At 39.7% G+C, this 26,750-nt stretch overlaps 2 protein-coding genes across 8 annotated transcripts in view; one reads left to right on the top strand and one right to left on the bottom strand.

Moving 5' to 3' along the window:
- POLK (DNA polymerase kappa) overlaps positions 1–4,475 on the bottom strand; it is a 33,831-nt gene extending 29,356 nt beyond the window's left edge. For 2 of the 6 annotated variants that reach the window (XM_059492007.1, XM_059492012.1), the window contains exon 1: positions 4,289–4,475. The gene's annotated coding sequence lies outside the window, so the exon portion shown is untranslated. Of the gene's footprint in view, positions 1–1,154; positions 1,220–3,729; positions 3,933–4,288 lie in introns of those variants that run through there. The other 4 variants (XM_059492009.1, XM_059492010.1, XM_059492008.1 and 1 more) reach the window with 3 other exon arrangements.
- Positions 4,476–4,684: 209 nt separating this feature from the next.
- Positions 4,685–26,750, top strand: part of CERT1 (ceramide transporter 1) — a 77,958-nt gene continuing 55,892 nt past the window's right edge. For both annotated transcript variants that reach the window (XM_059491899.1, XM_059491898.1), the window contains exons 1-2: positions 4,685–4,976; positions 8,297–8,431. In XM_059491899.1, coding sequence (XP_059347882.1) covers positions 4,881–4,976; positions 8,297–8,431 — 231 coding nt within the window. In that variant the 5' untranslated portion in view covers positions 4,685–4,880. The remainder of the gene's footprint in view (positions 4,977–8,296; positions 8,432–26,750) is intronic.

The raw sequence follows: 26,750 nt of genomic DNA, 5'->3' as shown, positions 1-26,750 counted from the left end.
ATTCTCATGACAATGTGAGCTGCAAAGAAGTTACTAGGAGACACAATTGTCAACTGAGCCCAGAGCTCAAAAGCTGAACAAAGGAATCAAAACATATAGCACAGACATAAAGGACTGTCTTTTACACCCTAGTTATCCTAAGTAAGTCTCCATGTTATGCAAAAAGAATTGAATAAATGTTGCAAATAGCAACACAAATATTAGAGACTCTTTCCCAAATTTTCTTTTAATTATTATCCTCAGGATGCCTAAAACAAGCATCTAAATTAAATATTTTTCTTAATTTCTGTAAAACTCATAAAAACCGCCAATAACATTGCACCAAAATCTGATACATCATTTACTGTAGCAAGAGCCCAATAAACTTCCTATTTTCTCTCAATTAATATATTTCAGAGATTCCTTTATTTAAAGGCATGTTCAGGAAAGCATATCAGACTGTCCTAACTATCTGCTCAACCCCTATTAGCCACAGGGGGCTTGATTTTTACTAGGCTTGGCTTCCTGAAAAGACTCCTGTCAGTTCTAATCCTGTAATGATTTACAAGAAAAGACCTGGCAGAAGGAAGTGCAGAAGAATGTTGTCATTTAATACATATGCATTAACATACATGGTGTTAACCACATAGATTCCCAGCTAGTCTGGTCAAAACTACTGTTTCACTATTCTCTCACTCTCAAAATATAAAACAAACAAGTTCTTTAGAAAAAAGAATCTTTCAATAAAGATGTAGTATCTTTACAAATGTAATAAGCCAGAGCACACGATAAATTAATACTGAAGAGAAAACTGGGCCAAATTTATGGAAGTGAAAATTCCAAGTGCTCAAGCTGACACATATGAAATGAGAGAACTTTTAAAGTAGCAGATGACTCAGCATTTTACAACAAGATAAATCCCATACAAGCACCTGGAATTAGCCCTGAAAAAACAAGGTTCTGTACACTCACTGACTTTTAGATGTAACAAATTACAGGCAAATCCATCTTTTTAAACATTAAATAATTCATACTTAAAGTAAACAGTTAATAGACACTGCTTCTGACAATTTTCAAAAATAAATGTCAAAATATTTTATGCCATTCACCAAACTGTCTGAATATTTCCTTGCTTATGTGAAGAGTGACCCAAGTAAAACAAGTGGAATACTCACCCCCTATCAATTTTCTGTAGGCAAGATGCAAAGCAATTCTGTTCTAAATTCTGCTTTCAGTTTCTCTGTCAAAAGAAACCTTTCAGTTTCTCTGTCAAAAAATACTCATGTCTTTAGAACACGTACGTTTATTTGAAGAGTAAAGAACCATGGTATCTTTCTGCCACTATCCAGTATTTTAAATTACCTTTTCAATTCAAAGATTTATCTCAAGTCTTAAACTAAGTTTTCCTTGCACTTCTAGATTACTGAAAATAAAGGCTTTAGTAGTTTAATCCATAAAGAAAATAATGAAGGAACTGAACACTCATCACTAAAAGCCACAGCAGAGGTAACGTAGTTATCTGCAACCTGGCTTCTACAGACATATTTAGTGCCAACAGATTCATATATCTTTTTTTTTTGTTTTTTTAACTTAGAAATAAAAGCCTAATACAGTGATTCACAGAGAGCAAAGCTGTTCTAGAATAAAGTGTCTGAATCATTAATATTTCTGAGTCTATGCTATTAGGCAATACACTGTGGCATAACAAAGTTCCTTTACAGATCCTCCTAAGAAAAACAGCCTTAAATTTCAGAACAAACAGAATGCTAAGCATGAACACACAAGAAAGTGGTGAGGATTCTGTTTTAAAAACATAAAATTAACACCCTAAAATAGAAGGTATGGGAGTGGAAAAAAGATACATAAAAAAGGCAAAGAAAAAAATAGATATTCATGAAGTTACCCACTTGACAGCGCTCATTATGACTGACATTCCAAGCAACAAAACACAGCACTCCCGATTTTGGTACTACAAGTAGCATACACAACATTGATTCAGAACACTATCGGTTCGCTGTTCTAATAAAGGTGAGGTTTTTATACATAAAACAGTAATTTGCAAACTTCTTGCAATCCCTAAGACTCTAGAAGGGGTACAGACTGAGTGCAGGGATACTTGCTATGAAAGAACAAACACAGCAATAAATCACAAAATAACGGTTCAATGGAAAAGGTATAGGAGGAGCTAAAGAGGAGAAAGTGCATCTGGATACCAGTATGATTTTCTACATTTCCTATGCTTTGGTTTGTATCCTAGATTGGTCTTGGCACAGGCAAACCTGATTCTTTTAAAACAATACATAACTGGAAGACTGCTTTTCCAGAGCACACCTGCTAAACTACAATTGTTAATGTAATGCCCTCCAAGGGATCAAACTACTGTACTCTGAAAAAAACACCTCTCAGAACGTGTGTAAGAACTTCAAGTCCTCAGCACTAAACCAGTCCTTTACAAATCTACTCCCACTGCACCCCATGGCTGCTGAAAAGGGTATGGCCTTATCTCATTAAGAGTGACAGACAATATGTTATGCTTCTAAAAAACGGTCAGAACATTGGAAAGAAAGGGTAATTTACATAAGGTATTCACAATTGCTATACAGCTTTTGGAAGAAGATAAATTGGTGACACTGTGTTGAAAAACAAGGTACATTGGGAGCATGTGGCAAAAATCTATTACCTAGCACAGCCAATGCATTATATGAAAAGCTGAAAATGCAAACCTTTAAGCATTCAATATTTTTTCAGTTAAAGTTTGTAAAGTGCTAGCCACAATTAATCAACAAAACAAATACTCTCTCTAAAAAGGATGGGTATGTTTGTCAAACGACCTGAAAAAATATCTACCTGATGCATTTTTAGTATGTAACACTTGATTGCTGCAATGTTCTGGAGGGGGAACAGAAAAATCAAGCTTCATCTGTAACTAAGTGAATAGAAAAAGCATGACAGGAAATGTCTGTGTACATGCTACTGCCACTGCTAAAGGGACTTGCTCAGACATGTTTCTTCAGCTCCTACTCCTGAAAGGAAGTTCATTCAGAATTTAACTGGGAAAACACAACTGGCTTTACAGGTAATGCCAACTAACTTCAACAACATATTGCTATTGTTCAACAACATATAAACTATTCTCATAGATATCAATACTTACAAAGCCTGCTTGACAAATACAATACATTAAAACTAACACTAAGGAGAAAAAAATGCACTTGGTTTCCTCCCAAACACGTAGTGAATCAAAAAACATTGGGTTTTGGCAAATTGTCTAAAGTAGCACTCACAGTAGACTTCTGTAAAAGTTTTTTTCCTGTACATTGCAATGATTATGCAAATATTAAGATGTCTATGACTATTTTTTTGTTTTATTTCTAATAATTTAGGACACTTACGCTGCCTTTTGAATTATCCTCAGTTTTGTCTTCATTGTAATTATCTTTATATCTGAGACTTTGAGCAGTATGAATATTATTTAACTTTTAACTGCTATATATAGAGAATGCATATAAGTAGATGTGACAATGTTCTTTAAAAAAAAAAATCCTCAACGGAAACTTTCAAACAGCCTAACGGGAAAATTACACAATATGTCCTAAGGAAGAAGTCAGAGAAAACAGAATTGTGCAGCACTGCTCTTACAACAGAAACAGAAGTGTATCTTCCCAAGCCGAAATTTCCTCAACCAACATTCTTTAACACACTTTTCCCCCGCCCAAGAAATCAGGAGAGTAGACATGAGTTAGTACAAACCTTAAGTCCTTCCCAAACCACTACATTCGCTGTTCATAAACCATGAAGTGACAGGTGCAGCACAGATGGGGGGTTTTTTCCCATCCTTCAAATACATCTCCACCCATAACTATCGACGAAAACACATAGTTCAGACTACGTTGGAGGGGGGAAAAAAAAAAACACCGTTTCTCTCCCCAGACTACGAAAGCAGTCTAATAAACGGAAGACAGGACACGCGTAGAAGCTGCCAGCCGAAGCGCTGAAGCGCTGACCCGTCACGGGTGCCCTGCTCTGCTCTGCCCTGCCCACCCCACGCCTTGCGCGCCGCCGGGGAGGCAGAGCCCGGACGGCTCCGAACGGCTCGCCCTTCCCTCTCGTTCCCCTCTCCTTCCCGGCACCACCTCCCGCCCCTTCCCGCCGCCTCCACCATATTTGATTAGGGAAAAACTTGGCGCTCAGCCGCCTCAACGGTCCTCCGAGTCCCGCCGGTTTGAGGCGAGCAAAAGAGGCTACATCTCGCATTGAAAGCGGGCAGAGCCGGAGAGACCCTTCGCCTCGCTAAAGATAAAGCGAATACCTCTGCACAAACGACAAAGCAAACATCGCCCCGGGCAGCACCGTCGCCCTTGGTAGCGGAGCTCCCCTCCCCCGGGGGCACTGAGGCGATACTGCCGGCACCGGAACGACGAAACCAAGATGGCGGCCGCGTTCCGTCGGAGTGAGACTACATCTCCCAGCACATCCTGCGGGCACGGGGGAGGGGCAATGGCGCTGGGACTCACGGCCGTGCGAGCCAGGACTACAACTGCCGCGGCGCGCCGCGGCGGGGCGGAGTGCTTGTCGATGAGCGCCCGCCTCACTTAAGATGGCGGCGACGGGAGCGCGCTGAGCGGGTGCCCAGCAGGCGGACGCGCGCTCGCCCCTCCTCCCCTCGCTGTCCCGGTGTTGTGGCTCTGGCCGCGGGCGGGGTCTGAGGGGCCGCGGCGAGGGGATCCCGGGGCTGCGAGCCTGGTTGCCGGCCGGTCGCTGGCAGGGGCGGGCGGCGCTCGGTGGCGGCACCCGCTCGAGTAGAGCCCGGCGCTCCAGTCCCTTCGGCAGAAGAAGGCTACTGTGGGCGGGGGCCGCTCCAGCTCTTTCCCAGCTCGGCGGTGGCTGCGGCTCCGGTCTCCATGTCGGACAACCAGAGCTGGAATTCCTCCGGCTCCGAGGAGGACCCCGAGACCGAGCTCGGACTGCCTGTTGAGCTCTGCGGGGTGCTCAGCAAGGTAAGCCGCCTCTACCTCGTTCCTGCGCCTTGCCGCCCCCCCGTCTTCCTCGCTGTCAGGCCCGACCGCCCCAGGGGCTCGGGCCGAGGGGCCCGGTGGCGGGGGGGCCGGGCGGCTCCGCGGGCGGCGCTGGCACGGCCGGGGCACCGCCACCTGACGGCAGAGCTGCTGCCAGGCAGAGCCGCGGTGGCGCCGGGCGCCCCCTCCCTCAGCCCCGCCGCCCCCTGCGGCCGGGGGGAGCCTTTCTTCGAGCAGAGTCGCGGTCCCCGCCGCCCCCCGAGCCCGCCGGCCGCACGGCGTTGGGCTCCGGCAGCCGCGCAGGGAGGGCGTCTCCCCCGCGCCTCGGGCTCCGGCCGGAGCGGCGCCGGGCCTGAGTGTCGCTGATACCCGGGAGCTCCCGGAGGTGCCCGCAGCCAGTCGTGTTTCCTTGGGAGCAGGCACGGCTTTGAGTGCAAGTATCAAAACAGGGCATTGAAATACTCCTGCGACAAGAGATAACGGGAGGAGAGGAAAAGGAAAATGGCTATACGGCTTATTTCCCCTTTTAAAAATAACCGTAGTTATTTTCTCTTTTATCGCTGGAAATAAGGTGGCTTCCGAGCATGTGTTGGTTTATACTGGAAAATTTTATTTTCAGAAGTACTTTAGAATATTGTATTACTTAGTTTCATGCGGATATTTTATTTTTTTTTTATTACAAAAAGTATATTCAGAATAACGCTGAAATATCTAAGATTAAAGCACTATGTTTTGAATTTTTTTTCTTGTCCTACGCAATAAGGCTAGGCACAAGCCAACGTAGGAGGCGCGGGATACAGAGATCTTACACTGCCCTGAATGCGTAGAAAACAGCCATAACTGAGTTCACACTGTTGTGAGGGACTTTGTGAACTCCTTCCAGGCTGGAAATGTTTCTAACCCCAGAGATAAGAGGAATGGTTAGTAGAAGAGAAGGATCTCTGCTCTCGTTTGTAAGATCTTACCTAATAGTGGATGGTGAAAGGAGGGGATGAGATGGATGTGAGATAGAGTTAGTTACAAAAAGAGATTTTTGTTTGGTGTACTTTTGCTGTTTTGTTTGCTTTTTTTCACAGCAAAGTTTTCCTTGGGTAAGATGCTTCCATCGTTAGAAGGGAAGTAATTTATGGGATGTAATTAATTTTTATGTTAGCAAATTAAATACCAAGTCCAGGTGCTTTTCTTAGTGGTGTAGCAGGTGAAGCCATACCTTCAGACATTCTAGCTGAGGTATGTGCAAACTTTTTACTTTTCTGGATGATTATGCTGAGTGTAGCAGCGAGTATCTTTCCCATGAGAACCCGGAATTTAATCTGAATAGTCAAGTATGACGAAACCTGTCTCAATGAATATGATTGAGGGGTAAGGTTACCTTTTGTTAGTTGATACCTCAGTAATTATTAAGGTAAACTAATTTAAATGGAATGGTAGCGTACTGAACTTTCTACTAAGGAAATACCTATTTTTAATATCTTACTGTGTATAATTAAATTCTAAGATCATAGAAGTGGGCTGCGGTTCACTGTGTGAGTAGTAGTTTTAGTAGTTCTTGCCTTCAGTAAAGAGAAACTGTGAAGGTAATGGAGGAATTTGGTAAGAGAAACTTGTTAGGAGTGTATCCTGCTGGTCTTTTGAAATGTTTTGCAACTCTTTTTTCCATTGTATTTCCTGCTAATGATTTTAAGGTGGATACAAAGAAAGAACTTCAGAGGAAAAGGCTTTCAGGAAGCATGAGAATCTAGATGCTTGGAAAAACACTGGTCTTTTCCCTGTCAAAACCTTGTGCCTACCCAAATATACTTAAAGGATGGCACATGTGCATTGCAACAGCAATGCAAGATTGCAACAGCAGATTGCAAGATTCACTGCTATGTCTCTGTTAACTTTTCAGAGGACAAAAGGTCATTTTCTTTGGTTTTTTTTTCCCCAAGATAACTTTGGACTCTGCCTTGCACATCTTGGGAGGAGTTGGGAACATGAGAGATAGAAAAGAGGAAGGCAGGAAATAATACGCCTCTGGCTGCTTGTGCTACCACTTCATGCACCAAGCACACTTGAGGCTTTCTTTAAGTAATGCTGCATTAGCAGTTAGATGTATTAAGAAATGAAAAAGGGCTTTATATTTTAAGAGCAAATCAAGATCTTGCCTACATTTGAAAATTGTTAAGAATTTCTTAGCTGTAATTGTTTTCTTTAGATCTAGTCATCTTATTACTGAAGTTAACATGTAATTATGGAGTATGTATTAACTAATGTATGTAGTACGAAGTGGCAATGAGACTCTTAGTTGACTTTTCCCCCTCATTTTTTAGATTACAAAATAATGAATGATGGATAGACTTAAATGTTAACCCGAGTTTTTCATGAAAGAACACTTGTCAAAATCAAAGAAATGCTTGTATGATAAGATTGATTCCAATGCTTTTGTTTCTATTTTTATCAAATGTATGACATTTGCACCATGATGGATTAATAAGTATCAGTGTATTGTCAGACTTATTGGTTAGTCCTGATTTTCTATTAGTGTCAGATGATTCTATGAAGTTCATATGATTCTACAGAGTGTAGTCAGAAGACATGTTGCAAATGTAAGAATAGTAATCAGAACTTTCAGTCACTTTTTACTAGATGTCTCTAGAATTAATCCAGAATTTGTTCCCAGAATATTGATTTTATTCAGTATGTGAATGTGGAGTCCCTAGAAAAATCTGAATAGCAAAAACATGATTGGATGTCTGCTATAACCAAGTATCCTCTTAGTGAAAGTAGTTAGAATTAAAGCCTAAAGCAGTATCTATGGGCAATATTAAATTAATAAAGCACTGAGTCCCCTAGGTACTACAGTAGTTATTTACAGTGCTGTGGGATAATGGCATGTTTGTATTTATATGAAGATAACTTTATATCCTATTTTATATAAAAGAAATTATTCCGTGTTCCACTTGTCTTTTGGCCTAGCTCCAGATTTTAAATCAGGTGCCTAAACTCACCTTAGTCATTAATGGTTTTTTTCTCCCCTCCCCTGTCAGTATGTTTATTTCCTTTATTGTGACTGGCCATGGCAGTGCAGTTGGAGTCCAGACATCTCTTGTCTTATTGACCCTTCAAAACAAATGGGTTTTGGTTGTTTTGGGAGTTTGTAAAATTATTCTAGAAGCTCTGAGGAGAAAAAAGTTTCTCATTTAAAAAGAGCTTGTAAAAATAAGTTACCTGTTTCTTCAGGTACTCAAAAGCCTAGAAAACATCCATTGTTCTTTTATTGTTGTCTTATTGTCGGCTGATCTCTGGAAAATTTTTTACAGTGGACCAACTATATTCATGGCTGGCAGGATCGATGGGTAGTTCTGAAAAGCAACACACTCAGTTATTACAAGTCTGAAGATGAAACAGAGTATGGCTGCAGAGGCTCTATCTGTCTGAGCAAGGCTGAGATTACAGTAAGTACAATTTTATTATTGCCATCATTCCTGTTTTGAGGTGCTAAATATTTGTGTCTGGTGAAAGCAAACATGGGTATGGCAAATTCTTTAAGGTCATCTGCTTATGACAGTGGCATCAGTGGAACACTGTGGAGCAGGACAAGGAATTCCTAATGCTAAAACTCTTTTAATTTGTGGCTTCAGCAAGCAACTTTTCACTTCTTACACTAGAGGGTTTTGTGGGTGGATAGACTGTCTGGCTCTGAAGGGTGCAAAGTTTTTTACATGGTCAATTTAAGTCCCCCACCCAGCTTCCCAGAGGAGGTATCATCCTTCACAGTCTTTGCTCTAGAAAGAGGGTAGTGGTTCTTTGAATGTGGTTCTTGACTTTCTGAACACAACTCTGTAGATTTCCAAAAGAAAATGTTCGTTTCTGTGAACAAATGTTCTTCTCTGTTTTTCTTTCTCTGAACAAGTTAGTGTGTTGCTGTTTTTGTCAAATGCTAAAAGAAGGTTTGGAATAGACTAGTAAGAGTAACGAACCTCTGTATAAATGAGCATAAGTGTTATGAGGAGTGGCTGAGGGGGCTGGGTTTCTTAGGCTGGAGAAGAGGAGGCTGAGGAGGGGACCTTATGTCCTCTTAAACTATCTGAAAGGAGGTTTTAGCAAGTTGTATTTCAGTCTCTTCTTCCAGGTAGAAAGTGGATGGATGAGAGTAAGTGCCCTCAGGTTGTCTCAGGGGAGGTTTAGATTGCACAGTAAAAATGCTTTACAGAAGGGGCTGTAAAACATTGAAACAGGATGCCCAGAGTAGCAGTGGAGTTACCATCCCTACAAGTGTCAAAAAAGGTGAGGATATAGCACTTGATGGCGTGGTGAATGTGGTGGTGCTGGGTTGATGGTTGGACTTGATAACATTGGAGTTTTTTCCCAACATTTATGACTCCATGGAAAATCAAAAATAATTATTTGCTGTAAAAGATAAAGAAAAAAATCTGCTTTTTTTGGCTTTTAGCATTACAATACAGTACATAATAACATTATGACTAATAGTTATCAAAAAGCATGCTGTAATCTTTCTGCAATATCGTTAAATAGTCTGTCCAGTTATGTGATTTAGAACAGCCCGACTTCCACATAGCACACAAATAACTAAAGTAGCAGTGTTAAATCTTAGCATGTATGTTCTTATTCCACCAAATATGTGGAATTTTTTCAAGTTGAATTAAGGATGATGAACAAGAAGTATTCTTCCTTGCTGGTAATCAGCTTACAAAGAGATTTTTATTTAACACCTTTTGGTTTAAAAAAAGACTGAATTGATTGCATCAACCAAATATATTTTGGAGAAAAGCATGTGAAGAAAAGGAGGTTTTTACATTTAGATGTCTGGCAAGTATTGTAGTCATCTAAAAACTTAAACAGTTCATCTAACATGTTTTATTTTTTTGAACCGTTTGTGCTTCTAGAACTTTGTCAGGATGGGTTCTCACTGAGGTGTATTTATGGCAGTCTGTTGAGCCTATGATCAGAACTTCCAAAAATCTATTAAGAGGCAAGAGCTTAGCATGCCAACTAGGCAGGGAGAGGAAGGTGTTGGCAAGGATGTAGCCAAAGGGCATCTTCAGGCATGCTGTACAGCACATCTCCAGCTGTGGTGGTCGAGTGAGGGCTTATAGGGATACCACCATTTCTGCTGGAATGTTTTGATACATGGCAGTTTACAAAAGGAAAGCAAGCTGGCAAGCATGTCTTCAGACTAGGATGTATGTAACAGTGGAACTTCTTACAGGTAACTTTTTTCTTTTTCTCTCTGGCACTTGTTAGATCTGGTAACTTGGAGTTGAATTGATGCATCTGTTTTTAAGTTCTTTAACTTCTTGACTACATGGAGAAAGAATTAAAAGCATCCGCAGTTCTAAAGGTTAATCGTGGATTTTAGTTCCATTTTTGTTCAGGCTCGTGCTTTGTGAATGGTATTTGACAGTTCAGTTGGTAGATGGTATTCCTGAAAGCTAGTAAGTTCCAGTTAGTTATATCTAGCTGCAATTAAAGTTATTATTTAGAAGTTGAGGAATACCATTGGATCATTTCATGTCTCTAGTATATAGAAATATACTTCTGAAACTGTCTTGTAATTATTCTCTTTGTTTTTCAGAGGGTGTACTTTAATGCCAGAGTTTTAGCATTGATGCTTCTGTTGCTTCTGTACCATTGATAGTTGTTCAGTAGCAAATTGAATATTGTATTTTGTACTCATGTTAAAACTTAAGTTTCCAATCAAAAACTGATTATGCTCAAAGATAAATGTTAAAGGCATTCTTCCTGAGGCACATAGTTAATCTTTACTTCTGTATCCTCATAATGTCTTCAGTAACTATAACTTTCCAGTATGTATTTAAATGCATAGGAAAATACCAATAGCTGATAAAATAAGTGTTGAAATGATAATGTGTGGAAACTACCTTTGCTCTCAGTGGAACTTACAATTTACTGAATGATATCTTAATCTTTAATATTTTTCAACAATCTTTCACTATACTGTAAGTTCAGTTTCTCTTGATCTTGCTGATCCAGAGTCAGACTCATTAACTACTTCTGTCTTAACCTGTTGTATTTCAGTTAAGTTTTCTGTAGTATGAGATGGTGTTGATATCTGTAATGTTCTCTTGTAGGAAAGGGTAGCTGGATTTTCATGAAGCTTTCTTTTAGGCACTTGGATTAGGTATGCATGTTTGAATCCGATGAGGAATGTAATGATTTTTTGTGCATAGTTAACTCTACTGTTACTATAAAATGACCACATTTTGTTAACATATAAGCATAAATTTGGAAGTTTGCTGTCACTGAGCAGTATTACTGTACTTTCAGCAATGAATATGAGTCTAATTATAAGCCGTAGTATTGAGATATGAATATTGTATGCAGAACCCCACAGTTGCTTCTGCTCTTGTTGTATCATTTGTATTTTACTGGGTAGGGATTGATAGATAGTTTTACGGGAATATTTTGTAAGACAGTCATCTCTTCCCTTTATTTGATGAAAGAATACTAGTTAAATTAATGCTTATTAGCATAGCTTTTTTGTGTGCTTCAAGAGCAAAATTATATTGTCATATATCCAGAACAGGTATGGCCATGTGACAGTAACCTGTCATTGAATGAAAAATAGAGGATCTGGTTAGAGTACTGTGACTGAAAACAGCTGATTTCTCTGGAATAGATGAACAAAGGATGATTATTTCTTGTATACTCACTGGATTACATCAAGTAAAGAACTAGCCAAATGAATTAAGTTTGGGGAAGGATGATGAAAGTCAGTATATGATGCTAGGTGACTTGCTTTTATGCACATAAGACAAAACACCTCAAAGGTGTTTAATTGGTTTACAACAGGCTGGAGGCTGAAACTGAAGATGAAAGTTCTGCTGTATGGTCAGTGGATGAGATGAAATTATGCATATTATAGAAAGTTCATATATGGACAAACTTAAGCTTTGTTATATTAATCTGTGCATACTAAATTAGTGCTGTTGATGGTAGTCAGTGCCAGTTGGTCTTTATTAAGAATACCCTTCTTTATCTTAAAGTTTTGTAGTTCCTTCATTCTTGAAGTCAGACTTCCAGTGGGGAATTCTGTATACAAGGTTAGAATGGATGTTCATTCTAATCAGTTGTGTAAATGTGGGTCCTTGGGGCATGGTTGTGGAGTGGAAGGTTTGGGTCTGTTGTTAAAAGAACAAAATAAAATGCCCTGTAGATCTGGTAGTCCAACTTTCAGGCAACCTGGTTCATAAGCTTGTGCTGTCTTTGCTTTGATTGCTGTGTCTGTTCTTACAGTGCCATTGCTGTGTCACTTCTTACAGAGTGACTTGCACTAATTCATGTAGTCACAGCATGATAAATCAAGAGTAAAATGGTATGCTCTGCCCCCACTTCAGGCAATCTAAGAGGAAGGCCAACATTGATTTAATCATGGTAGGAATTTATATGAATAGATTCTCAAATCTCTTTATAGAATTCTTAATAACAAAGTGTTTTTCTGATTAATTCTAGGGGGTTTTGCCTGGTCAGAGTAGCTCTTCTGCATGAATGTGTATGGAGGATATTAAAAAATGTTTAGAGAAATGTAATGCTTGGTAAAATTTTAAGAGTACTTAAACTCAGCTGTGTGTGAACTTTGTAGTTTTTGTCCCTAGAAGTGACTAGCTACACAGGAAGAGTTCCAGAAGATTATGTTCCAGCTTAAAACTTCAGCTTTTCTACTGATAAAATCTATATTTGCCATGTTGATTTAATCCAGTGATTGATATTTATCTTCTTTCCTGTGTATATTATTTATGTAGAAAAATCTTTTGGTTTTAGTTGCTCAAACCATATGCAGTAACTGTGATGCAATGGTTTTCCTTGGCTTTGGTTATATGCAATGGTGTATATGCTTATCAAAACCTTTATGGAAACTTGCTGCTGGTTTGTAGTTTGGGGTTTTTGGAGTACTTTGTTTTTTTATTGTGTTGTAAAGAGACAGTTAGACAGCTCTATGGAAATGCCTGAACTAGGACTGTGCGATAAATTCAGTTTGCATAGCGGAGAGTAAACATGTTTGTTGGGGCTTTTTATTTCCCAGAAATTGGAAAGCGCAGTTGCTTAATGAAGGCAGTAATGACATTTTATATTAATATAAAATTGCAAGCCAGCTATTTAGATTTAGAATGAACTTCTAAAAGGTGTGGGGGTTGAGTATCTGTTATGAATATCTGGAGCTCAGGAAAAGCAAGAAGGTAAGAAAATGGAAGTCTGTCTGAGGGACAGCTTAGTGAATTGTCTTAGATTTTTTTTCCTTCCTAAGTAGTAGTAAATTGCTGTGTAAAGAACTTCCTAAAAATTCATTTTATAAATTAGGACAGATGGAAACATGTGTTACTTTTAGTTTACAAAATGAACAAGAACACCATACATGAAAGAGCTAAACTGGCAGATCTCAATTTTAAATTTCTCATTTCCTTGTAGTCTGAAGAGAGACTGCTGTGTTTGTATCCAATAATCAACCACTAAAAATAAAAATCTTACTCCGCTTTTTAAAGATACGGTTAGTTGAACAGCCTCCTTTCCTCACTCTAGTAGCATTTCTGTTTTATTTATAGCGTGATACTGACCACCATTAATAATGCAGCACTTGTGAGACAAAGTACAAATTGACATTTTTAAAAATAGATTGACAGGTTAACATAAACTGCTTCATGTGCTTATCAATTAAAACACATGCAGAACTTTCCTATGAATTTTTTCACAAAAACTTCAAACCCTACGAAACTCTAAGTTTTATTATAAAGATGTGTCTTTTTAGTTGAAGGAGATGTCAGTGCTAGAGAAGTGTACTTAGTAGCATGAAGAATCATATCTTGCAAAGCAGACTTTCAAAAAGTCATCTTGACATTAACAATATATTGATGTGTTTCTTTTACACTTTATACAATGTGAAATCTAACAGTATTTTGGATTCAGTTGATATGATATTATAGAGAAGTGGTATAGAGGAAATAAAGTTTGGATTTACTTTTTTTCTAGCTACTGTGTCAAAATTTCATCCTGCTAAGATACCTGCTTATGGTAAAAGAATGCTGTAATTGCAGTTGGTATCTACTCTTAGGTTTGCTTGAGCTTGTTGCTGGTTAAGTTGAATGGGAGCTGATGGGTGTTAGTTTTTGAAAGTTTTTATTAAAAAGGCTAAACCATAAGACCATGCCTTGGGCAGAAACACTAGCAATAAATTTGTAGTAATTGCTGATTGCTTGGATAAATATTGTTTCCAGCTGTCTGAGGCTGGAAAACAGTCTGGTGTAGCATGACATGATGGGCATTTAATTGAATAATTAATTTTTTGTAATTTGATAAAGTATCTTCTCAGCCTTAGTTACTACTAAAAAAAATGACCTAAGTAAACTAAGACTTAAGTTCTAACCAGGTCAGGGTTTATTTAGGTCATGTGGCAATTAGTACTGTTTGGCTTTGGTGTGTGTCTCAATCAAGTAGTTAAATCAAGACTGGTGGGAAATTTCGGCTAAATGGGAAATGGACATTCTAAATAGAGGCAGATGTATTCAGGAATACTTAGTCATATGTGAAAGGCCTGAGGTGATTTTGTTCTGGAGAGGAAAATGCCAAAGAGCAACAGGATAGGGAGGAAGGGAAAGGGAGTAAATGCCTAGGAGATAATGACACTGGGCAGCTGCTGGTGTGGCATGTGGAAGTTCCTTGAAATACAGGATTTTCTTGGACAATTAGCTTTGGTATTCACATCCTTTGTACAAATCTGTGTATGCCTCTGAGTTATCTGAACCAGCCATTGATGGGTAGATGTGAAATGAAAATGTGTGTATATATTGAAGTTCTGGGAAGGGCTGATATCCTGGTCAAGCAAAAAAGAATTGTTTGGCATGGTGGAGAAATGGATAAGTTCTTCTGTAGTGTGAATTGAAGAAATTAGGTCAGAAATGGAAAAATACACATCCAGATCAGCTCAGTGAGCCTGTTCTTTGTACTATGATGCAGGTCCTAAAATGATTAAGATGTAAAAAAAAACTACGATGTACATTAACAGATATCTTACCCTTACTTAATATTGCTGAAGAATTAGTTTTTAGTATTTGAATGTAATCATGTGTTACCACACTCTTGAAACTAAGGCTGTAATCCAGCAGTATTTGTCGTTTTATTATCAGAGAGAATACAGTTCCACAACATGACTTTTTAAATTAAGATAATTAAATTCTAACACTGTTCATTATTTGACATGCACTTCAGGGTCATAATACTTGCCTGTGGATCAGTATATTGGAGCAGTTTCATGCTGTGGAGTATTTCTTGCAGATGTATACCAAGTCTTGAATAAATTCAGTGTTTTAGGTATTAAAGCTATGATTTTATAGCTCAGCAAATTTTTCTGTGCTAATTGCAATCCTTATTCTTGCTCAATCTGAATTTCTATGCATTTTTGTAAGATTGATTTATAGTTGATTTCTTCTTCAGGAATATGTTTGGTTCATATGTCACCCCCTCCAGGGTTGTACTGTTCTCAACAGTCCTCCTAGGCAGCTTGCTGTTTATTGTCTGTTGTGTCTTGTGATGGCTGTTAATGATGTTTTCAACAGCTCTGTTGAGGTTTTTTACAATATTAGACCTCACTTTTGGATGTGCATTCACAGAATACAAAGGCAAAAAGTTAGAATATTTTCTGTCTGCTAATATGCAGCCACAGCTGGCCATCTCTTTTTTAGATGCTTCCTGAAGATTAACTGTGTTTTCTGTTCATACATTAAAAATAGTTTGTTAGAGATGACTGCTTGAGTGTTGTGATCTTCTTCTCCTAGTTAATCTTCTTGCCTGCTCCTTTAGGCATGTACTTTAGTTGCTGTTTTCCCATGTTCATGTTGAATTCTAGTTAGGGTGAAATCAGTGCAGCCAATTTCACCACTTTTTAAATCTGTTTGATGTGTTTTTCCTCTCAACTGAAGCCTATCATTCCTTAGTTAAGAGGACTAGTTGGAACAGAATTTAATACCCCAGGTGTCCATGTACTTAACTGAGGTAGTGCTGTAACTAGTGTCTAATATATTCTTAAAGCTTTTTAAGTTGCTCTCTTTTGAGGATAAGTGTTGCTCTTTCTTAAGTTCTCTTTTACAGCTTTTTCAAAACTAATTGTGTGTGCATATATACATCTATATGTATACGCATGCAAATATATATTAAAGAATTAGAGGTAGCTGTGATGGCAGAGTTTAGACTGACAATTCAGTTCAATTTTGAACTTTAGAATGAAAGCTTTTAGACTGACATTCATTCACAACATGCCTTGTCTTTTTAATTAGTTCTTACATGTTTTTAATTATTACTGTAAGTTATTACATAGTAACCATTATTATTTTGTATTCAAAGCAGTCCCTAATATCTGACATCCTAAATTATCTGTAACTATGCAGTACCGTCTAGCCACTACCATATTTCTAGCCTGACAGCTTTGTTCTTGATGGTCCTAGTTGCTGAGGTGAAGGTAACCTAATTGGAGAACTCTTCAGTGAGGGATGGGGAAGGTTGGATGGCAGGACAGGTATAGAACTGTAGCATACATCTTTTGCCAAAACACACACACAGACCCAAATTAGGATCCTTTGTAAGTATCTTTTAATATATGACTGAGGCACTGTGTTGCTGGAGAGGTGGTCCTTTCCCAGGCTGCAGCCTTGTAGCTTCCTTGCCCTGTTGCTCAGGTGTTTGATTTTTTTCTTTTAAGTAGTCACTGCTACCAAGAGCAAAACCAGCCTTCCCAGCTGTGGAGGTTGCATGTTTTCACTGACTGGTATTTGACCATTAAGGAATTGTTTATGGTTCTGGGGCTCTGGCTTTTCATCTGTGTCTCTAGTTTCAAGGTTTTTGATAGCTCATGCTTAAATTTTGTATCATAGCTAGAGACACCTGGTTCCATGGTCTAGTTGATAGAGCCAGTTTTCATAGCAAGTTAATGAGATCAGCTCAGGGCTGGGAATTGCATAGTTAGCATAAGTCCTGTTGCTAATAATGTTCATACTGCATTTATAGAAATGCTTATACAGTTGCACTGTGTTAAGTTGCTTATGTTTGGATTCAAACCAAGCTAATCTTAAGTCTTAGTGTGGTGCTTCAGCAGGTACATCAGGCCTTTATTCTAGCTGGAATGCCACTGAAATTCCTAGAACAGGAATTTCCATTCCCATCACCATGAATTTAGGTCCAGAATGTTCTACACTGTCAGCTCAGTACAGTGATGTGAAGCATGGCTTTTCTGTTAAGGTGGAGTACCTTCTCTGGATATTCACTCATTTACTTGTTTGGTTACAATATGGTTTACTTGTGAAATCCATATTGTTCTCTTGACGCTGGTGTATGTGAGAGTGCTGGGTCTCCTGTGCCACACTGCAGTATACTGTGAGAGGTACAATTAAATTAATATATAAATACTTACCTTAGGAGTGCAGCAGTGTGAGTGTGGTTCCTATGGTTGACTTTCCAATAAAATTAAACTTTAAAAAAAGTGGCTCAGACAGCGTTTTCTGCGTTCTCTAAAGTTGATACAAAATTGCTTGGCTTTCTTCCTGATTAATACCTCTAGTTTCTTGCTGCATATTATGTGCTTCCTAAGAAGTTTAACATGGTGATTTGCGATCAATTCTAGCTGGATGTTTTTCTATAGTTTTTTTTTCCCCTGTGGCTGATGCATGTTGTTGGTAGGTAATGCAAATATTTTGTTCCAGCTAGAAACCTGAGAGATATCATATGAATTTGTTTGCTGGGGATTCACTTAGACTTGGTTCTCGCCAAAGCAGTAACATGTATGCTTCCATTTCCATAACTGATAGTTAGCTCTAAAAGTAAGTCTTATGACTTAGACCAAGATTGAAATTCTTCAGACTATGTTTAAACAGGACAGACCCATTAGTTATATCCTGATTTCTCTCTGTGTGTCTCTAAATCTGTTAATACCAATTTACTAATCCACGGAGCTTTTACATGTATCTGTAGTCACTAGTAAATCACTTAAGGTGACATTTGCAAGCGCACGCTGGTTTACAACTATTTCAGCCTTGCCCTCTTTCTTCTAGTAAAACAGTGCCATTCCATGTCTTTGACTAATTTTTAGCTGACATTTCAAGTACACATTTGTTATACTCTAAGTTTGCTACGTGTTTTTTCAGTAGGCACTTGAGAATAGCAGTGTCGGGGGTATGTTTACGTATGAACCAACACAGCATGACTACCTACTAATTCCACTTCATTAACACAAAAATAATTTGATAAAATAATAATCTAAAAAATCATATAGTGTAAGATAGTACCCTGTAAGGTAGATTATTTCCTCACAAATAATTATGAAAATTTTTTTTGTATTATCACTTTCTGCATCTGAATCTATTTGGCAGGTGTGCAGAAAAACCGATCAACCAGGTTTACACCTGAGATCTGTAATTTCAAATTTTATGTGTGGTTTCAGTGCTAAAGTAACATACAATGTACACTTGATCCAGACTTAAAAGGACAGCTCTCCCATGAGAGAGCTTCTTTGCAATGGATTAAACCAAGCTAATTTTAAATTTGCATGCTGTGCTAACAGACTAATTTTAAATTCTGCTTACATGCTTCTGCTTTCACTGGCCTCTACTTTGGCTAGGTTTTGAAAAGATAAGATCATTACTTAAAAGAAAATCACAAAATCACAGAAATTCTAGGTTGGAAGAGACCTTTAAGATCATCAAGTCCAACCCATGTTCTAACACCTCATCTAGATCATGGCACCAAGTGCCACATCCAGTCTTTTTTTAAACTCTTCGAGGGATAGTGACTCTACCACCTCCCTGGGTAGATGATTCCAGTATTTGACCACTCTTTCTGTAAAATACTTCCTCCTTAATTCTAGCCTGTATCTCCCTTGGCGCAGCTTGAGACTGTGTCCTCTTGTTCTGTCTGTTGTTGCCCGGAGAAAGAGACCGACCCCCAGCTCATCACAGCCACCCTTCAGGAAGTTGTAGAGAGTGATAAGGTCACTCCTGAGTCTCCTTTTCTCCAGGCTGAACAACCCCAGCTCCCTCAGTCGTTCTTCATCTGGTTTGTGTTCCAAGCCCCTCACCAGCCTCTTTGCTCTCCTTTGGACACGCTCAAGCATCTCAACATCCCTCCTAAAGTGAGGGGCCCAGAACTGGACGCAATACTCCAGGTGAGGCCTCACCAGTGCTGAGTACAGGGGAGAATGACCTCCCTGCTCCTGCTGGCCACACCGTTCCTGCCATTGGCCTTCTTGGCCACCTGGGCACACTGCTGGCTCATGTTCAGCCGACTGTCAACCAGCACCCCCAGGTCCCTTTCCACCTGAGCACTGTCCAGCCACACCGTTCCTAGCTTGTATCGTTGCAGGGGGTTATTGTGGCCAAAGTGCAGGACTCGGCACTTGGACTTACTGAACTTCATCCCATTAGATTCTGCCCATCCATCCAACCGTTCCAAGTCCCTCTGCAAAGCCCTCCGTCCCTCTAACAGATCAACACACGTTCCCAGCTTAGTGTCATCTGCAAATTTGCTAATAAAGGACTCTAAACCCTCATCCATGTCATCAATAAAAATATTAAACAGAGCTGGACCCAGCACAGACCTCTGAGGGACACCACTGGTGACTGGTTGCCAGCTGGATGCAGCACCATTCACCACCACTCTCTGGGCCTGGCCATGCAGCCAGTTCTGAACCCAGCACAGAGTGCTCCTGTCCAAGCCACGGGCTGCCAGTTTGTCTAGGAGTATGCTATGGGAGACAGTGCCAAAGGCCTTGCTGAAATCCAAGTAAACAACATCTACAGCCTTCCCTGCATCCACTAGCCGGGTTACCTGGTCATAAAAGGTGACCAGGTTGGTCAAACATGACCTATCCCTCCTAAATCCGTGCTGGCTGGGTCTGATACCCTGGCCATCTTGTAAATTTTGCGTGATGGCGCTTAATATAAACTGTTCCATTATTTTGCCAGGTACTGAGGTCAGGCTGACTGGTCTATAATTACCAGGATCTTCCTTTGCACCTTTTTTGTGAGTGGGTATCACATTGGCCAGCTTCCAGTCATCCGGAACCACGCCAGTGAGCCATGACTGTTGGTAAATGATGGAGAGTGGCTTTGCAAGCTCGTTTGCCAGCTCTCTTATTACCCTGGGGTGGATCCCGTCTGGTCCCATAGATTTATGAGTATCCAAGCATTTCAGTAGTTCTATGACTGCGTCCTCTTGGATATTTAGTGTTCAAAGGCATTTTGTGACTCAATACCTGAAGTGGAATATTTGGGTAGTAGCAAATAATGTAAAAACATGGAATAGCTTTTATAGTTTTAAGCCCGTTTTCTTTGTTTTTTTTCTACATGTGCAAATATGCCATTATGCGAAATTTTTCTTTTTAATATGCTAATGAGCTAGAAGTTAGATATCCTATATTTTGCCCCTAAAGGTTTATCACTTCCAATAGGCACAGAACTGTCTTATTTACTTGCTTGTTTGTAATAAGGTTTTCCTGTACTGTTGTGAAAAAACATACAGCACAAATAAATATAAAAGAATACAACCAGTCAATGTAACTAAAAAGTGGGTTCTTACTACTTAAGAATAGTGACAAGGAAAGGCAAGACAATTGTCATTGTTTCTGTTAGGTTTTGACTGGATTTTAGAACAAAGAATGGGAAACTGGAATTTTGTGTTGTGACTCTTGTAGACCTTAATTTGCCAGATTTGTGGATCTACTTGGCATTTCTTGGGGGCAGCAGGGCGCAAATATTGCAAATACAGAAAATCAGAACTTGTAATGTCTTTTGGAACTTCAGTATATTATTAATAAAATGTATTCTAAGTAATGAAGTATAATGCTTTCCTTAAATCCACAATAGATATTGATATTTTAAAAAATCCTTGCAAAATTAATTACTTCAGTGTTTGTAGTTCTAAAGCCAAGTGTCTTCAAAAATAAGTTGTAGTGACAGAAGGAGGTTGATGAGCTTTTATGATTGCACTGAGTGTACGTCGTGGGGTTGGGGTCTGCCATGCAGCCTCCATGAGGAGACCCCTGATTGTCCTGTGCAGAACATGGTCAGCTTCAGTGGACACAGTGCAGGGTGCTCACAGCTGTGCCTCACAACCACCGTGTTACATCACTAGGCAAACAGTTAAATGGCAAAAATGCTGTTCAGCAGTGTGTAAGAAATAGAGGAGTGAGGAAAAGGTATGAGAAAAACTGGTTGGGCAGGAAGCGATGCTCCAGCCACAGTGTGAGATCCCCCGCAGCCTGTGGAGGAGCATGTTGTGCAGGCATTTTTGGTAACCTGTGCAGAGAATCATACCAGACCAAACAACCACACTGCAACCTATTTAGAACCCAACAGTAGCTGCATATGTCTTATCAGAGGCTGCAGCCTCCAAATAGCCTATGCCATAACAGGTTTAGCCTGAAGAATTGCAATGATGGATACAATCCTTGCTGGAGCATGTGAAAGCATGAGGAAGGAGTGGCAGAATTAAAGTGTTAGACCATAGCCCTCATTCCCAGTCCTGTGCTTCTCTTGTTTCTCACCATCCAACTCTGCTTTGCAATGACTTAAGCCAGTTTTCCCTAAATCAAATCTATTTGACCATGTTGACTGTAGGTAAGTGATCTCTATGTCTTTAACTTGACCCATGAGCTTTTCAGTGACTCTGGAGAGAAATACACTAACTTGAAAAATACTGCTCTTTAGTATTTAATAAGGCACTAATGACAATGTTTTGACTGGTCTTGTCTGATAAAATCCTAACTATGCTAGTGACATTTATGTCTGAGATCTAAGGAATTGTAGTTTTCATTTTCTGTAGGCCTCTTTTTGTTTGTCTTGTGACCCAGTTCCCAGCTTGGGATTTTCTTAATAAGAAAAAACGTTCAAAATTTTAAAATAATCTCAGTTTAGGCAAGTTCTTGTTCTGCATTGAAAATAGTGGCAGAAGCACACTTTAATAATAGTAATATGTAGACTTGAGTTGTATCTGCTATGAACCACCCTGGCTTTCCTTGCTAAGGAAAGCACAAAATGCCGTTAACACTACTTGGAGTAATGAGAGAGATCAAGCAAAAGTTTTTTCATTCAAGGTTGGGTTTTGTGTTTCTTTTCTGACATGGAGTGCTCTTGAAGGTTATAAAGTGTATAAAAACACTTAATCTTTCCTGTGTGATTTGCCTTAAACACCTGAACCAGTATTTTTCAAGGCGATACTGCTCTGAAGCTTGTTTTATGAATACCTCAGGCTTGACAGCTGTATAGCAGGAAGGATTTTGTGGCAATGAAATCAGCTATGACTCATGAGACCCGAGCTGGCTACTGACTTCCTCAGTAACTGTAGCCAAGTCAGTGTTTTTTCATGTAAACTGCTCTTGCTTAGAATGTTCAGAATTTATGAGCTAGTATCCATTGATTTTGGGAAGATCTAGGGTGCTTGAATACTTGGAATTGCCTTTGTTTCTGCAGGAGTGCCTTTGTTCTCTGCAGGTGCCTTGGAAAAAAAGCTTAGGAATCCTACAGAAAGGGTGTTTGTGGATACTGGAGGCCTATTTCTTTCAGCATGTTCTTAAATGGAATTATGATTTAGCTGTGGTGGCTTTTTGTTGGTTTTGTTTATTTTTTAATGTGGGCTCTCGAAGGTGCCCTTGGCATATGCAGAGATGACCTCTGCCACAGACACTTAAACCTGTCCTTAAAACTCAGCTTTGAAAATGCTGTGTTTTCAGGTGCCCCCATTCAAAGTGTCTTGATCTGGCTTTTATTCCCCAGTGCTCTCTCAATTCATGTGTGTTGCTTGAGACTGCTGCAGGTTGGGAAAAAGCAACTGAAGTTCTCCAAAGTGGTTTAAATCCTGAGGATCGATAGTGAACTCCTACTTGCTTCCTGTTCCCTGCATAACATTCCTCTTTCTTGCCTTATCTTTGTTGTGAAAGGTCATTAGGACATATCCTGGCCTCAGTACATGTCCTTAGCTTGTTACAGATGAAAGTCCCTATTTATCCTCCAAGGTCGTCATGTCAGTGGCTGAGAACTGTACCATTTTAAAACAGCTTCTGAGTGTAAGAAAGGGAAAAGCAACACTAGGCTAGAAACAGTGAACCTCAGAAAGAAATGAGATCTAAATGAAATGCCTTGTGGTCTACAGGAAAACTAAAGTACAGGAAAAAAAGTAAAGAGAAATGGAAAAACTTCCAGGAAGTGTAAAGGAATAAAACTAGTCTTATGAGAATGTTAGAAGAATAAAGGACCGACCTGAGAAGTTGTGAACAAAGTTGTAAAGGACTGACCTGAGAAGTTGTGATCTTTGCTAGATGCAGCTATAGAAAACAATAAAAGTAGTTATAGCCAGAGGTAAACCAAGGAAGTTTGTCTGTAGCTTGGGGGAGGGGCGTGGGGAGGAGAATGTATGTAATAGGCAGCACCTGTTACAGAGTATGTAGAGTATGTAACTGTAAAGTAACATACAGAAGTCTGCCAAGTTATCAGTGACAATGGAATGTGAACTCCGTACTCCATGGTGGAGAACAGGGTTAATCAACAGCAACCCGATTTGTTCTGTGTTAAGAACACATCACATGATTCAGGTGATTTATTTGTCTTTTGTGTTCAGTTAATTCAGGGTTCTTCCAATGAAGTATGTTTTCCAAAAAAAAGCCAAAAATCAGAGGAGAAGGATGATAAACAATTATTTCAGTTGCCAAAAATATGGAAAATAGGCAAATGATGCATACAACTAAAGTAGGTAAACAGTAAATCATGTATCGCCTGCCTAATTTCCTTTTGAAGCATATTTAACCTTGTTAGTGGTTACTTCTTTTCTTTAAGCAACTTAATCTAACAGGATCATCTGATCAGCTGTACTTGCTTATAACATGGGACTGCATGGTGAGCTGAGTATAACCCTAAACTTGATTGACAGAATCACAGAATATGCTAAGGGATGAACCAGGATCACTGAGTCCAACTGTTGCTCCTGTGCAGGAGAGCTTCAAGAGTCCTGCCATGTGCCCAAGGGCATTGTCCAAACACTTCTTGAACTCTGTCAGGTGTGGTGTTGTGATCGCTTCCCTGGGGAGCCTCTTCCAGTGCTCAACGACTCTCTGTGTGAAAAACTTACTCTCCATTTCCAAAATACATCTCCTCTGACTCAGCTTCATGCCACCTCCTCAAGTCCTGTTGCTGGTCATTAGTGAAGAGATCAGTGCCTGCACAACTGCTTCTTGTAAGGATGTTGAAGACCCACAATGAATTCTCCCCTCAGTCTTCTCCAAGCTGAAATGGCCAAGTGACCTCAGCCTTTCATAAGGCTTCCCCTGCAGACCCTTCGCCATCTTTGTAACCCTCCTTTGGATGCTCTCTAGTAGCTTTGTCTTATATTTCCATACCTGAGCCTGTATGCAGTGCTCAAGGTGAGGGCGCCTCAGTGCGGAGCAGAGTGGGACAATCCCCTCCTCTGACTGGCTGGTCAGTTAGATATATGTGTGTGTGTATATTTATGGTATACAGACACGCACACACATGTGTATATATATATAGAGATGACTTAGTCTCTTAACTACATGTAATGTATAAGTGTTTATGCAGTAAATGCTGGAGAAAAGTGCTTGAAGTATTCTCTAGACCTCAGAGAAAACATCTTTCCATGTCTTAGCAACAAGGCATGAATTTTCAAATATATTAGAAGCTCTATTGGAAAGAAAGGGATTACAGAAACTTGTCTTTGGAAAGGAGAGGTGATAGTCTTAAGTTGCATTACAGGATGTTTAGGTTAGATATGAGATTCAGGGGAAAGCAAGGACAATGGTGAACTGAAGTAAGTGCACCATATGGAAGTGTGGAATCAGTAGTGCTGCAGGTTTTTAAAATGAATTTTGGTAAGTCTTTCTAATCACATACAATGCAATTGCTTGTCACTCTGTCCAAGAGACTTCAAGAATGAGAGATCAAGCTGTGGAATGCTATTATGTCAGGAAAAATCTTGATAGCTAATCTTTCTAGACTTTCTGTTTGGGTGATTTTTTGGAGTATTTCTGGATGTTATAGATCATCATGTGACTAAATGAGGGCCTGTCAGAGGAGTAGCTGAGAACAGACATACAAGCATGACAGTTTGCTTTGGCAAGTTGGCTATTCTAAAGCAGATAAACTTCTTTTACATATATAATAATAATAGTAATAGAAAATTCAGCTTGAAGAAGAGGGATCTAGACTAGAAGACTTGTATTTTCCTGTGTTGGGTCTGTATGGCAAGTTTTGGTGGTGGGGGGCTACAGATGCAGCTGATGTGTGCAGATGCAGAAGTTACCTCCATATCTCACAGACCCAGCTCTGTGTGGGTCCAAGAAGGACCTGACAAAACTGAGTTCATCAGAGATGATGGTATATTGCCTCTGTGATAACATACTAAGAAAGTGTAAAAACTGCTGTGCAGCATGGATTGGGAGAGAGGGCTGAGAATATTTGAGAGCGACAGCTCTGCAGACACAGACATCTGTGAGGAAGGAGGGGGAACACATGATCAGGTGCTAGAGCATGGATTCCCCTGCATCCTGTAGGGGAGACCATGGTAAAGTAGATTGTCTCCCTGCAACCATGAGCATGGGTGTGGGAATCCCATGCTGGAGCCTTCTAGCAGGACCTGTGGCCCCATGGAGAGAGGAACCCATGTTGTAGCAGTTTGCTAGCAGGACTTGTGGTCCCCTGGGAGACCCATGCTGGAGCAGGCTGTGTCTGAAGGACTGTGCCCTGTGGAAAGGACCACACTTGAGCAGTTAAGGAAGAGCTGCAGCCCCTGGGAAGGACTTATGTTGGAGAAGATCACAGAGGTCTCTGACCCATGAGAAAGTTCTTATGCTGAACAAGGAAAAACAGGATGAGGAAGGAGTGACAGAAAGTGTTTGAACTAACTGCAACTCCCATTCCTTGTTGCCCTGCAATACTTGGAGGGATGAAGTAGAGAAAAATAGGTAGTGAAGTTGAGCCTGGTAAGGAGGAATGGTGTTCCTTTAAAATTTTTGTTATCTTACTCTGATTTCACTAGTAATAAATGAATCTATTTTCCCTGAGTCAATGCTGTTTTGCCTGTGGCAGTAATTGGTGGGTGATCTCCATGTCCTTATCTCAATTCATGACTCTTTCATCATATTCTCCTTCCCTAAGTGGCTGAGGAGGGTAGTGGCTAAGACTTGGGTGGGCACTTGGCATCCAGCCAGGGTCAAACGACCTTTTTTGTCCCTTTTTACACCCTTTTGTCCGGTTCAGTGAAGGCAAAGGAGTGTGTAGAACCAGTTTTGAAAGTTGGTTGAATTTAATTAACTTGAGATGGTCAGGTATTAGGTAATTAGTAGCTATAGTTGTTTGACTTGATTTTCAAATCTTATGGTTACTAGAAGTTTTTCCTATGGGAAGTTTAAATTTCTTTAACATTGAACACTCAGGTGCCTGACAAAGTATATGAAGTTTTAAGCTTACACTTTGGTTTTTTATGTACTTTTGTTAAACTCTTTCTAGTTCATTTTTTTCATTTGTAATTTGTATTCTGTTATACTTTTCTTATTCCTTAGTATATTAAAAACAGAAAAAGAGAATGGTGTTTGTTTGTTTATGTGTAATTAGCTTCTGGTTTCCAAATTCTTTAGAAAAAAATTCTCACTAACACTGGAATGGTGTGCATGACAACAAATTAGACTTACTTCTAGGTTTTCTTTTGTGGAATGTTTAGTCAGTGATTAACAATTTTTTTGTTTGCAAGATG

The sequence above is a fragment of the Ammospiza nelsoni genome, chromosome Z (assembly GCF_027579445.1).
Source record: "Ammospiza nelsoni isolate bAmmNel1 chromosome Z, bAmmNel1.pri, whole genome shotgun sequence".
Classification (NCBI taxonomy): domain Eukaryota; kingdom Metazoa; phylum Chordata; class Aves; order Passeriformes; family Passerellidae; genus Ammospiza; species Ammospiza nelsoni.
This window is presented reverse-complemented; position numbering and strand designations above follow the sequence as displayed.